The sequence below is a fragment of the Monodon monoceros genome, unplaced genomic scaffold (assembly GCF_005190385.1).
Source record: "Monodon monoceros isolate NGI ecotype Baffin Bay Population unplaced genomic scaffold, NGI_Narwhal_1 Super_Scaffold_21, whole genome shotgun sequence".
Classification (NCBI taxonomy): Eukaryota; Metazoa; Chordata; class Mammalia; order Artiodactyla; family Monodontidae; genus Monodon; species Monodon monoceros.
The window spans coordinates 6,807,250-6,822,026 of record NW_021703778.1 but is presented as its reverse complement, the minus strand read 5'-3'; the positions used below and the strand labels follow the sequence as shown (position 1 = coordinate 6,822,026).

General features: G+C 44.9%; 1 protein-coding gene across 2 annotated transcripts in view; it reads right to left on the bottom strand.

The window, feature by feature from the left end:
* The window catches only part of FAM171A1 (family with sequence similarity 171 member A1), a 125,157-nt gene extending 110,473 nt beyond the window's left edge, over positions 1-14,684 (bottom strand). The window contains exon 1 of one of the 2 annotated variants that reach the window (XM_029238523.1): positions 14,529-14,684. In XM_029238523.1, coding sequence (XP_029094356.1) covers positions 14,529-14,625 — 97 coding nt within the window. In that variant the 5' untranslated portion in view covers positions 14,626-14,684. Of the gene's footprint in view, positions 1-13,636; positions 13,752-14,528 lie in introns of those variants that run through there. The other variant, XM_029238524.1, reaches the window with a different exon arrangement.
* Between the last annotated feature and the right edge of the window lie 93 nt (positions 14,685-14,777).

Below are 14,777 nucleotides of genomic sequence, written 5' to 3'. Positions count from 1 at the left end.
TCTCCGTCTGGAGCAGCAGTCCTACTCGCTGAAGAGCTCACTGCACCTGCTGTACTGTAAACCCCGGCGAAGTAGGGGTCATGAATCTATTTTACACTGCCTGACAAAGAGTAGGAGGGGTTTAATAAATATCCATGAATGAATGAGTGAATAAAGGAACAGCTCTTAAATCCGGGCTCTCCCTACAACACTCTGCACCTTACCTTTCAATTCCTGCAAAAGTGAGGGAATTAAAGTGACCTCCTGATTCCCAAGCAGCCACTCCCTACACTGAGAAGTCTCCCCATTGCTCCCATGAGGACCACCAGAGGGGCCTTTTCCTCTGGGAACTAAATCGCTCCCAACCCGTCACTACAATAGTTACCATCAGCTCCTTTATCTCGATCACTTCTGGACTCGGAAAGATAAACACAGCACATTCAATCACTCTTATACAAACTAAGATCTAGGCATAAGTGGTTATTTTCAACAACGGGATTAATCTCCAAAATATACAAACAGTGCACGCAGCTCAATAACAAAAAAGCAAACAGCCCAATCCAAAAAAATGGGCAGAAGATCTAAATAGACATCTCTCCAAAGAAGACATAAAGATGGCCAAAAAGCACATGAAAAGATGCTCAACATTTCTAATTATTAGAGAAATGCAAATCAAAACTACAATGAGGTATCACCTCACACTGGTCAGAATGGCCATCATCAAAAAGTCTACAAACAATAAATGCTGGAGAGGGTGTACAGAAAAGGTAATCCTCCTACACTGTTGGTGGGAATGTAAATTGGTACGCCCACTAAGGAGAACGGTATGGATGTTCCATAAAAAACTAAAAATGAAGCTACCATATGATCCTGCAATCCCACTCCTGGGCATATATCCAGGGAAAGCTGTAATTCGAAAAGATACATGCATCCTAATGTTCACTGTAGCACTATTTACAACAGCCAAGACAAGGAAGCAACCTAAGTGTCCATCAACACTTAGGATGCATGGATAAATAAGATCTGGTACAAATATACAATGGAATACTACTCAACCATACAAAAGGCTGAAATAATGCCATTTGCATAGATGCACCGAGAGAATATCATACTAAGTGAAGTCAGACAGACAGACAAATATCATAATCACTTATATGTGGAATCTAAAAAAATGATACAAATGAACTTATTTACAAAACAGAAACAGACTCACAGATTTAGAAAACATGGTTACCAAAGGGGAAAGCTTAGCAGGGAAGGATAAATTAGGAGCTTGGGATTAACATGTACACACTACGATATATAAAATAGATAATGAACAAAGACCTACTGTATAGCACAGGGAACTCTACTCAATACTCAGTAATAACCTATATGGGGTCTTCCCTGGTGGCCCAGTGGTTAAAAGTCCTTCTTGCAATGCAGGGGATGCTGGTTCGATCCCTGGTTGGGGAACTAAGATCCCACACGCTGAGGGGCAACGAAGCCCACGTGCCACAACTACAGAGCCCTCGCGCCCTAGAGCCTGCATGCCACAACTAGAGAGAAGCCCCCTCACTGCAACGAAGAGCCCGCGCACCGCAACGAAGAGCCTGCGCGCTGCAACCAAGACCTGACACAGCCAATAAATAAATAAATGAAATAACCTATGCGGGGAAAGAATCTGAAAAAGAATAAATGTATGTATAACTAACTCATTTTGCTGTACACCTGAAACTAACACAAAATTGTAAATCAACTATACTCCAATATAAAACTTAAAACAACAACAACAAAACACCAAAGAGGACTCCTTCTGCGGCTGAAATTGACTTTAAGGAGGCTGACCTTTCTGTGCCCTTTTGGTTGCTGTGAGGTGGATACTTTCTCTTAACTCAACTGAAAAAGCAAGAATAAGAATGCGGGGGAAAAAGGAAAGGAGATGGGGAACAAAGACCAGTAACTGCCTTCTAAATAAATTACACATGATGAGCAGAGGAGGCTCAGGTTACAGAAAGTTATGCTGCAAAAGCCAGAGCCTTTGATGTTGGACTATGTGGTTGAAGATTAACCAACCAAGCAGAATAGATGGGAAAAGAGGTTTTACAATAACTGGGGAGAGGAAGACAGATAGGCGTGGCAACCAGTTCACAGACTTAAGAATAACACCCACTACTCAATATGCCCCGTGGGATGAGACATGAGTTTATTAGCAAATTCAGCAACTCCACTGATACTTTTTCCAACAAAAGGAAAAAACCAGCTCTTTTTCCAATGCTTTAGCAATAAACTCAGAAGACTTGGTTGCCGATAATGCCATTATTCTTATGTCCCCCCCACGAGCTACGATTCACAGGGATGGGGGTGTGGCCCTGGGTGTGCCTCCCTGCCAACCTTCTCTACATGATTAATTCTTAGCCTTCAAACCCCGGCTCCAAAGCCTCTTCCCTGGGAAAGCCTCTCCCGCAGCCCAGCCAGTCATTCCCTTCCCTGCAACCCTGCACGCTTCGCTTTTTGCTTATCCCTGTTTTCCCCTCATGGGAGCTTGAGTTCCAGAAAAGAGGGGCTGGGTCTTAATTATCTTTGAAAATTATCTCGGAAACAGTGAGTGTGAATCCCTAGAACAACTGAGAGACACGCTAAGAGGAGAGCAGAGGAGGGTGTGCGGGTGGGACCTCCACCTCCACGGTGTACCAGCACATGACTGCAAGCCACATTGCTTTTCATGTATAAAAAGGAATAATCTCTCTCCCAAATACCTCTCAGGATTATGAGGAACAAAACAGATAATGGCTCTGAAAGCACTTGAAAATCTAATGGATCCTATAAATTTAAGATAACATCAATGTTTTGGTGGTGAAAGGTAAGGCAAGCAGACTCTCTGTCAGATGGATGGATGAACCGATGGGTGGGTATAAAGATGGGTAGATGGATAGATAGGTGGGTTGATGGATGGATGGATGGATGGGTGGATGAGTGGATAGATGGGTGGATGGGTGGATGAGTGTGTGGGTGGATGGATGGATGGATGAATGGATAGGTGGGTGGGCAGACAGATGGGTGTGGAGATAGGTGAGGGGAAGGGTGTATAAAGAATGGCTAATCAGCCATGCAGCAGCTAACAGGGAGATAAGGTGGGGAAGCATCTAACTTCAAGTCTTTCCAGACCATTCTCTCAGGTAAACATCTCCCTAGGGATTCTGAATTTAGAAATGGGAAGATAGGAGCAGGGAATAGCTCCACCTAATTAACAAAATGTTATCTAACGAGTACACATAAACAACAGCCCTGGTCTAAGAGCTGGCAACTCCTTTCTCATACTTACTTAGCATTTATATAGTATTTTAACATGTATTGATTTGGAATGCATAAGTTTAATATTTAATGTGACATCTAATAGATTTCCATCAAGACACTCAAAGAACCATCATTATAGGCAATGATTCTATCTTTAAATTTAAAAAGGCAAATGAGGTTTATCAAGATAGTTTCAAAAAACTGGTTCAAACAGTAGGGGAGAAAGTTCATAATAGGAGCATTTTTATCAATTTGAACTTCAACTAAAAACCTAAGTTACAGCACAAGAATCAGTTCTAAAGAAAATACAACTTGTGCATTAAAAGCCATTTTAACAGTCTGCTCTGCCCAGAGGTGAGTGAGCTAAAAGGATCACTTTCTGAGTCTCATTTCACTAGGCAGTCTTTAAGTTTATAGGAAAGGAAAAAATGTATCCATAGGAGTATCTGCCAAGGAACGTTGTTTAGGAAGGAGACCTAATTTTGCTGTGGCCATACTAGTAACATTGGGACAATCCTGCAGGTACTCTGCCTGGAGAGCAGAGCCATATTTTAAGAGGGCTCCCTGGGCTCCAGCAGATGGGCTGTAAACTTGACCAGACTGCAGACACTGTGTCCTCCACACTCACCAGTTGACTGCATTAACTTCTCTATCCCTTTCCCATATGCTTTCTCACACAGTCACAAACATGTCTAGCAGATGGTAGGTAACAAAGAAAGAAACTGATCAGCTGAGCAAAAAGTGAAAAACCTGGTTCTAAAGGAGGCATCTAAAAACCAATCTCCTCCAACCTCTGATTAGATGGGAATATTTTAAATACTCAAATGACGTGAAACACAAGTAACTTCTTTCACGCCATCCTCAAGAAGCACTGCCCTCTTATATTACAATATTTAGAATAACAGACCTACACGGATCTAATGCTATTCTGTTTTCCTAACTCGGAATAATCACAGACTTTCTTAATATCAAAAAATATTGAGACAATAATAGAGCGACCAGCAACTCTCAGAGGATGATTTTTCTATCACATTAAACACCAAACCAATGCTGGGCTCTGAGGGTCCACATTCAGGCGTCAGGCTGAACACTCCTATCTCGTGAGCATCACAGCAAGAAAATGTTCTAAGTTCGGAAAAAATCCTTTCCTTTTATAAAATCTCTATTTTAATATAAACAACAGAAAGGCTATTTATGCCACTAAATCTGTCTGTCTGGGTAGAAGTCCAAAGAACTCAGACAAAGGACTTGGGGAAAGTACCTTCGCTGAAAGTACCAACAGTATATACAGCAGGGAAGCCGTACACAGGTGTCACTGCTCTTTGTGTGGCTACAGCTTCTAAAAAAAAGCAGGCAGCTCTGAAATAGACTAAACATTAGGAAAGGCCATATGAGGGAAGAAACAGAACTGAAGAAAGAGGACCTGACTCAAGCACCCACTTTTCCCCGAATCCCAGCAAGGATTTCTGGGATGGCTCAGTTCTGTGAAATCTACATGCAGACATGCACATGCATGTGTAACACCCAATGTACATTTCTGTAGGTTAGTGGCACAAGCAGAGGAGATAAGGGCACAATCCTATCTGGCCTCAATTTCCAAATGATATACCCAGTCTCTAGGGGTGATTTTAAATCTCAAGAAATTTCACTTTTTACAGCAGGTCATCTCTTGGTATGCTCAACTCTGATTCAAAATAGCTGACTTCTGTGAATAGATATGTCTAGAACTTTATTATTATCTTAACTTTAAAAAAGACTATTAGACTATGAGGAATTGAATCAATATACTCGTGACTCAAAAAGGTTAATGAAGTGTCCCAAGTAACTTCTAGAAGCTGCTTAGTCATTTTAAGAGATCCTGGTACTTGCTGGAGTGTATCGACTCTTGCACCTTCCAACTGGCATATATGTTTAGGGTTTTTTTTAAGTTAATTAATTATTTTATTTTTGGCTGCGTTGGGTCTTCATTGCTGTGTGCGGGCTTTCTCTAGTTGCGGCGAGAGGGGGGCTACACTTCATTGTGGGGCACAGGCTTCTCACTGAGGTGGCTTCTCTTGTTGTGGAGCACAGGCTCTAGGCATGTGGGCTTCAGGAGTTGCAGCACGCGGACTCAGTAGTTGTGGCTCGCGGGCTCTAGAGCACAGGCTCAGCAGTTGTGGCGCACAGGCTTAGTTGCTCCGCGGCATGTGGGATCTTCCCGGACCAGAGCTCGTACCCGTGTCCCTTGCATTGGCAGGTGGATTCTTAACCACTGTGCCACCAGGGAAGTCCCTGTTCAGGTTTCTTTTAAAGAGGAGAACAGGCACTGAAACAGCCCTATATAACCTCTAGTTTTGCACTGGTAGGATGCAAATAATAGACTCTGGAAGGGTTATTTTTGTTTTCTTTTTCTCTCCTATTCCTTCTCTACCCTGACACACACATACACACACACACACGCACATGAGGGTGGGGACCTCATGAATGGGATTAGTGCGCTGATTAAGAAGAGATCTCAGAGAGCTCTCTCACCCGTTCTGCTATGTGAGGACACAGCAGAAAGATGGCCATCTACGAATCAGAAGTGGGCTCTCACCAGGCATCGCATCTGCAAACACCTTGATCTTGGACTTCCCAGCCTCCCAAACTGTTGAGAAATAAACTGCTACTGTTTATAAGCCAACCAGTCTATGGTATTCTGTTACAGCTGCTTGGATGGACTAAGACACCCCCTTTTAGTCTTTATTTCAGAAGAAAGTATGATCAATATTCCTGCAATGTACTCATCCAAGTCATTAATAAAATATTATTAGAAATCAACTATAAATTATAAATAATCAAACAAATTAAGAATAGGCAAATAAATAGAATGCTGCTAATAATAAAATAGAGACCCAAGTTACACGTGCTTTAATTCTCTCTGTTAAGATAGATTTCCATTAACAAATGCTTGTTGTTGACCCTTCTCTCTTAAGAGGAGAGATCTAAGTGCTAATTGTGAGGCTGAGGAAACAAAGCACAGCCACACTCGACTACAACCAGTATAAAGTCATCCATAGGACTGCTACTAATTACTGGTTTGAAATCAGAGGTCTTACTAATGTGATTCACCTTACGGATTGAGGCTAGCTTTCATCAAAGCATTTATGTCTTTAGTTCAGCTCTGTCAAAATTACATTAAAAATCTTTCCTTCTATATGAATTCAATAATTTTTCTATTCGAATTCTGAGCTCTAAGAAGTCTAGGCAAATGAAATGTTCATTTGACTTGGACATGGTTGCCTCTTCTCATTACACTCAGGCTTCTCTATCCCTGTGGGGTACAGCTCAAAACAAAACAAATAAGAAACAAACCAACCTTTTACAAACTCAGTACTCACTTCCAAGTTAATTTCTCCTAAGCCAGCTTTTCCAACACCACTGGCTACTTCCCACAATCCCAAAAGATCTTGCCAGTTCTCATATTTGAGTATGTTTATATGTTTTATATAAAGTTAAGCTTCAATTAAGGGCTCAAACTATTTGAACATATTAAATCCATATTTGATCATCTCACCACCCCACCCTTTGTAAGTACTGTGAGTTTTACCTAATTGTTTCTGCAATTATTATTCAGAGCTTCAGCTGATACTGGAAATCACTACAGAACCAACACTGTCTAACCTATACTGTCCCTGCTTCAATATTTGATCACTAAAAGGACGTGTCTCACCTAACTTACAACTTTGAGGAGCACTAAGTGATGTTCTGTGTGCTTATGCTCTCTCAAATACAACTTCCTGTGGCCTACTGTGGGCAAATCCTCGAAATTTCTAGAAATAAACATCACAGACAACTTACAGCTGTATTTTAGTCATGCAACTGTTAACGGTTTCATGTTAAGATTCTTGCCTAATTACATTAAAGTACCTTGGTGATGTCCTTAATTTATTTTTCCATTTCTTCTTCAATTGGATTGTAAAATGTGAAAAAGTAAGCACCCCGAAAGAATCAAGCTTACCCCAAAATATACTGTCTCCTCCACAGTACCCTTTTTTTTTTTTTTTTTTTTGCGGTACGCGGGCCTCTCACTGCCGTGGCCTCTCCCGTTGCGGAGCACAGGCTCCGGACGCGCAGGCTCAGCGGCCATGGCTCACGTGCCCAGCCGCTCCGCGGCATGTGGGATCCTCCTGGACCGGGGCACGAACCCGGGTCCCCTGCATCGGCAGGTGGACTCTCAACCACTGCACCAGCAGGGAAGCTCCACAGAACCCTTTTTTCGTCTAACAAGTGTTTAGCATACTGTTTTCATACAGTATTTTAAGAATGGAAAAGGGGAGCATGGCTGTGAGTGAAGGGAAGTGAGGATGTACAACCATCACCCAGGGGACAATGATGGAACATTCTAGCCGGAGGGGGTGATCTCAACCCGGCGAAGAACGGAGCTAAAGCTGGAACAGGCACATGAGGAAAGGCCAGACGTCATAATTTAGATGCCATACTTTGGGCAACGGGAAAAGAGTTAACGTGTCTCTGCAGGAGAGAAACATGAATTAAAATGGTGTTTGACGAGGGCCACGTGGAAAGAGCCTGGGTTGAAAGAACAGACTGAAACAGAGGGAGAAAGACACGCTGCTTTGCACAAGTACCTGGGAGGGAAAATGAAGAGAGATGAGTGAAGGAATGTTGATGAGATGGGAGGGGAAGGCAAGAATGATGCCTTAACATGAGGCAAGGTCTTCGGCCTGCAAATAAGGGAGTCATTCTCTCCCTTTCTCCAATCTTTGTTTACCTTTAGGCTAAAGCCCTGAAATCGAGATGGTTCAGGCTTCTGTCCATTCTTGGGTCTGCTCCTCAGGAGGAGACACTTCATTATCCTTCCCCTTCTCCCATCCCCACATCACTCCACCAAGTGGCCAGCGACCCCCGCAGTGGTGGCTCCCTTCTCTGGGCTAAGGTGAACGTTAGTCTTTTGCTCCCAGCGGGATAGGAACTGCAGGAGACCAAGCAGTCTCCCTCTTCCTGCATTCTGCAATCGCGGCAGTGTCGAGGATTATTTGGGTGTTTCCATACTGCTCTGTCCTCCACCTGCAGGAGGCGTCTTTTTTTTTTTTTAATTTTATTGGAGTCTAGCTGCTTTACAATGTTGTGTTCGTTTCTGCTGTACAGCAAAGTGAATCAGCTGTACATATACATATATCCCCTCTTCTTGGCTTTCCTTCCCATTTAGGTCACCACAGAGCATTAGAGTTCCCTGAGCTATACAGTAGGTTCTCATTAGTTATCCATTTTATATATAGTAGTATATATATGTCAATCCCAATCTCCCAATTCATCCCATCCCCCTTCCCTGCGGGAGGCATCCTTAATGGTTCTGGTGGTCCCAGGCCCCCGAGCTGGTGGGGCTCACTGGCCCAAGAGAGGCGGAGAAACATCAAGGGGATGTGCTGAGCCTCTGAGACAACACTGGGAGGCCGTTCCACGTTGGGGGTCCCCTATCATTTTATTATACGATGGCTTCGGGGGCTGATGGTGACATTCAGTCGGAACTTTCTTTTACCTCATTTAGTTACCGACAGGTATGTTTCGACAAAGATTAGAGCCAAGTGAAGCCAAATTTCTAAAAGAGGCTATCACTTCTCCCTGCAGGTGTGAGTAATCCCCGCGCTAGAAGGAACACCGATAATTGGATGCACCTTGCTTACAAATAAAAGTCACAGCCCACTGAGCTCCTCTGGAAAAAAAAATCGTTATTTTGGTGGTGATGGTGGGAAGGCCCTTAAGGCTCTCCCCAAGGGCCCCCAACAGGGTTCCAATTTGGCAGAATTTTGTTAAACAGATGCAAAAAGCCTCCAAATGTTATCTTCAGCAGCTTGGTCCCCCAAAGTGGTCCAAGCTGTACCATTACCCTGGCTGTATGGGTGCACCATCTCTCACAGTCCTCGGGGGTCAGTCTCTGTACTGGTTTCCTATTGCTACCATAGAAAAGTACAACTCAGTGGCTTCAAATAACATGAATTTATATCCTATAGTTCTGGAGGTCAGAAGCCCCAAATCAGCATCACGGAGCTAAAGCCAAGAGGTTGGCAAGGCAGCATTCTTTCTGGAAGCCTTAGGGGAGAATCCACTTCCTCGCCTTTTGCAGCGTCCGGAGGCCGCCTGCATTCCCTGGCACTGTCTTCCTGGCCAGCAGTGAAACATCTTCACCGTCTCTGGCTCTGACCCTCTGCTTGCGTTGTCACATCTCCTTCTCTGACTCTGAGCTTTCTGCCTCCCTTTTATAATACCGAATAATCTTCCCACCTGAAGATCCTTAACTTAATTAGCTCTGCAGAGTCCCTCTTCTCACATAAAGCACTACTGTATTCTCTGGTTCCAGAGATCAGGACATGAACATCTTTGGAGGCCATGACTCCACCTTCCACAGGGTCTGTGCGGCTAGAGAACACCATTATCTGAGGTCCCCTCACTTCTTTGGGCCTGGGTTTCCTCACCTGCAGAACAAGAAGTATAAACTTGGCCAAGAAGCGCCTTCTGATACTATATAAACGCACCTATCTGGATCTAAAGACATCTACATAAATGTGCTCTATATATGCACCCTTACAATGACCAACTGTATGGATTATAAGGTAGAGGAAGGATCTAAGGGGACACCCAGATTTTGAGTCCAGTTTAATAGAGAACTTAAGGTAAGCTGGACTGGAGAAGGAGGCTGGCAGCTGAGGAGTTTGAGGTCAGCTTCATGCACTGAATGGAGACGTCCAGTAGCTTGTTGGACAGAAGGAACTAGAGCTATGACACCAGGTCAAGGCAAGAGAGAGAAAAGTTGGAGTCATCCACGTAATAGGGTTTAATTACCGGAATCTCTATGGGTTAATAGATCCTGCAAGGGGTAAATGAAAGAAAAATGGGCAAATGTTTGCAGCCTCACTTTTATCTGAGAGGAAGAGGAGCTGCAAACATTTCAAACAGAGGCTTGACCAGAGGAAGGTGGAGTCGCCTTAAATACGCGGAATAAACTGTTTATTTTAAGGGAACTTATTGTGAAACCCTTTCTAAAGTGGTTAATTGCCTCAAATGTTGCCTATTTACAAGTTTGACTTTACGAAAGTACATAATGGTTTTCTGCATGTAGGGCATACCATCGGGTCACAATATAGAATTTTTAAGAACGATCACTTCTTATAATGAGTTGGTCTATTTAGGGTGCCAATGCTTAATTTAAAAAGTACTGTTAAAATACATTCACTTCCGTTTTTGCTGGAACTGAATAATTTAGCCAGGACTGTGGTCTTTAAAGGTCCGGAAGTCATATATAAAAGCAAACTATAAAAGCATTATTGATGTATATGTGTTATCACAGGGCAAATTCTTCCAACTAGATTTCTGAAATGTTTTTATATTCAATTTTTCCTTCAATATAGAGTATTATACACGTCTGTTGCCTGTCCAACTTATTTCCGTGTGCTTTTTTAGTAAGCAGTATTTAATAAAACTACTAAATTAGCATTTGCCAACAATAATGAAAATAAACAGATTTACAGACATATCAGTAATTTGTTTAAAATGAAGGCTTGATTAAAACTGAGAAAGTACCTTCACTTGAAAGCTATTAGTTCGGAAATCCATGCAATATTTTCTTTCTTTTGGTTAGGTTTCTAAGCTAATAAGCTGTAAGTTACCAAGTATTACAGGACAAGTACAAATAGGATACAGAAATAATTCTTAAACTTATCTCAAAGACTTTGCCAGAAATTCCCTAGACATTGCTGTTGCTTCTGCATAGAATTCCCACACCTGGCGTTCAAGGAAGTCCAGAGGTCTTGGCAAGTTCAAGTCCTGCAGTTTCCCAGGATGTGAGCCCATGAGTTTTATTTAGATGTTATGCTCTTAATATACTGTCAGCATAAGTCATGCCTGTTGGATAATCCTCCTGATAGCTTACATCCCTTCCTGGTCTTTCAACTGATCACGATGTTTTAAAAACCGAAATTTGAATTTGGCCAGGAATAGACCTTTTGCAGAGAAGAGAGACAGCCAACCATTCACCTCAAATGTTATGATAGATTGTAGCTTTTCTGAGAAGAACAAAAAAATAGCACATCATTGCAAAATACTTTACTTTTAGAGAATAAGCAGCAACCTAGCTCTGAGCTTTCTTCTGGCACATAAAGAGAGTGCTGGGGTTCAAGAATACATCTCATAGAGCACGTCTGCACAGCTTACCACTCTTTAAGTAGGGGCCCCCTCTATCAAGCTGGTCTTAGCGCACAGTTGTGTAAGAGGTGGAGGAAGTCAGAATTAGTAGATACTTGTGAATAACGGTTTCTATAAATTCCCAGGAAAAAAATTAGATACTATGACCACTTTAGGGCAACTCAAATGGAAACACTTCATAAAAACACGTAATCATATGCTGGAGTTGGTTCAAATTCACGACCGGCAAAGCCAAGCCTCATGGTGACAGCTAACTGTTGCCTTTGAAATCCCTTTGCTGATTCAAAGCAGCTACAGTAGGGAGAGCCAAACTTTAAATTTTATCTTGAATATATAAAGAGCAAAGTGATGCCGAGAAATTTTGCAGATGTTAGTTTCCTCTGACATAACAAGGATTCATTTAAAAAGGAAGGTGTCATTTAGGCCTAGGAATCTAATTGGGGTGCTCTGGCCTATGATTTACGTGTTTGAGGTCTCTAAGTAGTTTTTCCTAATCTAAATTTGGTTGGTGCATAACATCTATGTGAGCACAATGCATGTTCAAAGTATGATTCGTAGGGACTTCCCTGGCGGTCCAGTGGTTAGGACTCCACACTTCCACTGCAGGGGGGCATGGGTTTGATCCCTGGTCAGGGAACTAAGATACCATACGCTGCGCAGCCAAAAAAAAACAAAAAAAAAAAAGTACGATTCATGGAACAGTTTCTCCAATAAAAGCAAAACTCTTACAAATTAGGTTTCCGGGCAGGTAAGCATGAAGTTTTTTTCTTAAAGTGTATGCATGGTGCCCTTTAGAATATGCACTGGCTGTCTTCAATCCTTTACTCTTTCTTTCAACACAACCTGAGCACCAGCTCTGTGCAAAACCCTCTACAACCTGCTGCGGAAAACGCAAAGTGAAATCAGAGAAAGCATTTGTCTTCATTGTGTACGTGATCCCGGAGCGCAGAGAAGCCATGAATTTTAAAACTATGTTACAAGATAAATTTCAAAATGGTCTGAAGAACTCAGTGGGGTGAAGGCGACCTTCTACAGTTAAAGGAGCAATTGTCCATTCCCTGAAAACACGGTACTAGTTCAAAATCCAGATGCCAGGTAGTGAGACCCTGAGTTCTAGCAGAGCTCCTGGGCTCAGCTCTTTAAAAAGCCATCCTACCCAAACAAGGAAGTAATCCTGGGGAAAAATATTCCAAGATACTTGATCTCCCACTCCAAACACACAATATACTAAGGTACTCCTAGCTGTGCATAAACATCTCACAGCTTGACTTTTTCTCACTCACCGCACAGAATATTCCATTTCTGAGACTTTAGTTACCAGATAAAATATTTAGCAGCAAGCTCTGCAAAATGTGGTGTTTGACCTAGACCTAGTAGGTTTTTTTCATGACTTTTTTGTTCCAGCCTTCCCCTATTTTATAAGTGCACAAACTTAATGTTTCCATATCCCTATTCCAAGTGCAAAACAAAAAATTCCACCCATTCTTTGGAATTAATGACCTTGTTGAAACACAAATATCATATTCATTGAAACAGCTGATTCAAAGAGCAGTAGGGGATTAATGAAAGAGGCTACAATTCAACACTGATGAGCTAATGTCCTAAACATTCATTTCCTACATGAAGAGACAGTCTTTTCTGTACCTTGCCAATGTTCCCCCTTCCGTAATATACATTACTAAGTTTATACACAATTCAGAATGGTCTTGTCCCATCACAGCTATAGAAAAAGCGACGCATGAAAGAGACTCCAGCAAATGATACAGCAAGCGATGAATATGAAAACCTTGAATTCAACATGTAGGTAACAAACCAAACCCCAACCGACTGTGGGTAGGAACCCCCTTCCCTGTCTCAACATGAGAGGTGGAAAACCACCAGGGTTCTCTGCTCCCAGGCACTCCCGGGCTCTGGGTTCTGAATATTTGCCATAAGGAAAAGGGCGTAAGGCAGGGTCCTAGCAAGAGGATGGAGCGAGCTGGGATGGAGCGCTCCCCGTGCATTCCGTCTGCTGGGCAGACTTCACAGAACACACACCTTTCCTCGAGGAAAGGACGCGGGCAAGGAGTCTGGGGGTCGGGGTGCGGGTGAGGGTCTCCAGGGCTGCAGGGAAACCCTCCCGGGAGACCAGAGAGGCCCAGCGAGGCCCGGCATTGGTGTCCTGTGTGAACGCCAGATGTGCATCTACGGCGGCCTCACTCACCCTTTCGAAAAGCCAGGCAACAGAGAAGCCCTCGATTTCGACCGCACAAACCCGTGCAAAGGAACCTTCGGGCTTCCCCCCCAAACAAATTCTTATTTTGAAAACAAAAGACAGGCTCGTGGCCATTCTCAGAGGCGAGCACATTCCTCCCAGGGCTGGAAAGCATATTTGCAGAGGCCAAAGATTAGACAAAAGCCTTGAGCTGGCGACACACAGCCGTGGAAATGATTTTTTTTTAAAATTGATTAGGGCCTCCCAGTTCCAATTCTTTCTCCCCTTCCGGGGATGATTCCTGGGCCGCCGAGCAGAGCCCTTAAGGCCTGTTAAAGACGTCGCATCGGGAGGGGGAGGAGACCCCGAAACTTTCCCAAACTGCGGCAGGCTGGAGGCGGGCAGCGGCCGCGGACCTCGGGGTCCCGGGGCGCAGGGGGCACCCCAGGGGCGGCGGCCACCCCCTCGACCGCCGCAACAAAAGTGCCGAGCGTAGCCTTCGCGATCGGGCTTCGAGAACCGAGCCCCGAGGTGGGGAGCGGGCGATGGCGACCCGGGGGCTGCAGTTCTCGCCCGGGCGAAGGAGGAGATGGTGCCGCGTGTCCGCAGCGCGCATAAAGGACCCTCGGATACATCCACACCAGCCACGCGAGGCGGCAACAGCTGATGCCACCCGCACCCCGGCGGCCCGCGGCCCCCCGGGAGCGTCTGCCCGGGTATCTCGGCGCCCCCGGGCGGCGCCGCCCCCTCGGGAGCGCGGCGCTGGGGCTGCAGGCCCGGTGGCGGCGGCTCGGGCTCGGGCGGCCGCGGCGCCACAATGCGGCCCCGGAGCCCCGCCGCCGCCGCCGCCGCCTCTGCAGCAGGCCCGCGGCCGACACAAAGCCCGCCGCCGCGCACCGACCTTGGGCTCCGGCGCCGGGTTCCCGCAGCGTCTTGGTCACCGCCTTCCAGACGTTGCAGCCCAGCAGGCAGAGCAGGAGCGCCGCCGACCTGCTCATCTCCGCGCCGCAGGGCCCCGGGCGGCGCGGGCTGGCCGACCACCGGCTCGGAGCGGCGCGTCAGGGGCAGCCGGCCGCCGCGCCTCCCTCCATGTTGCCCGGAGCCTAGCGCGCCGGGCCCGCCGCCCGATTGGCCGCGCCCCCGCCCGGCG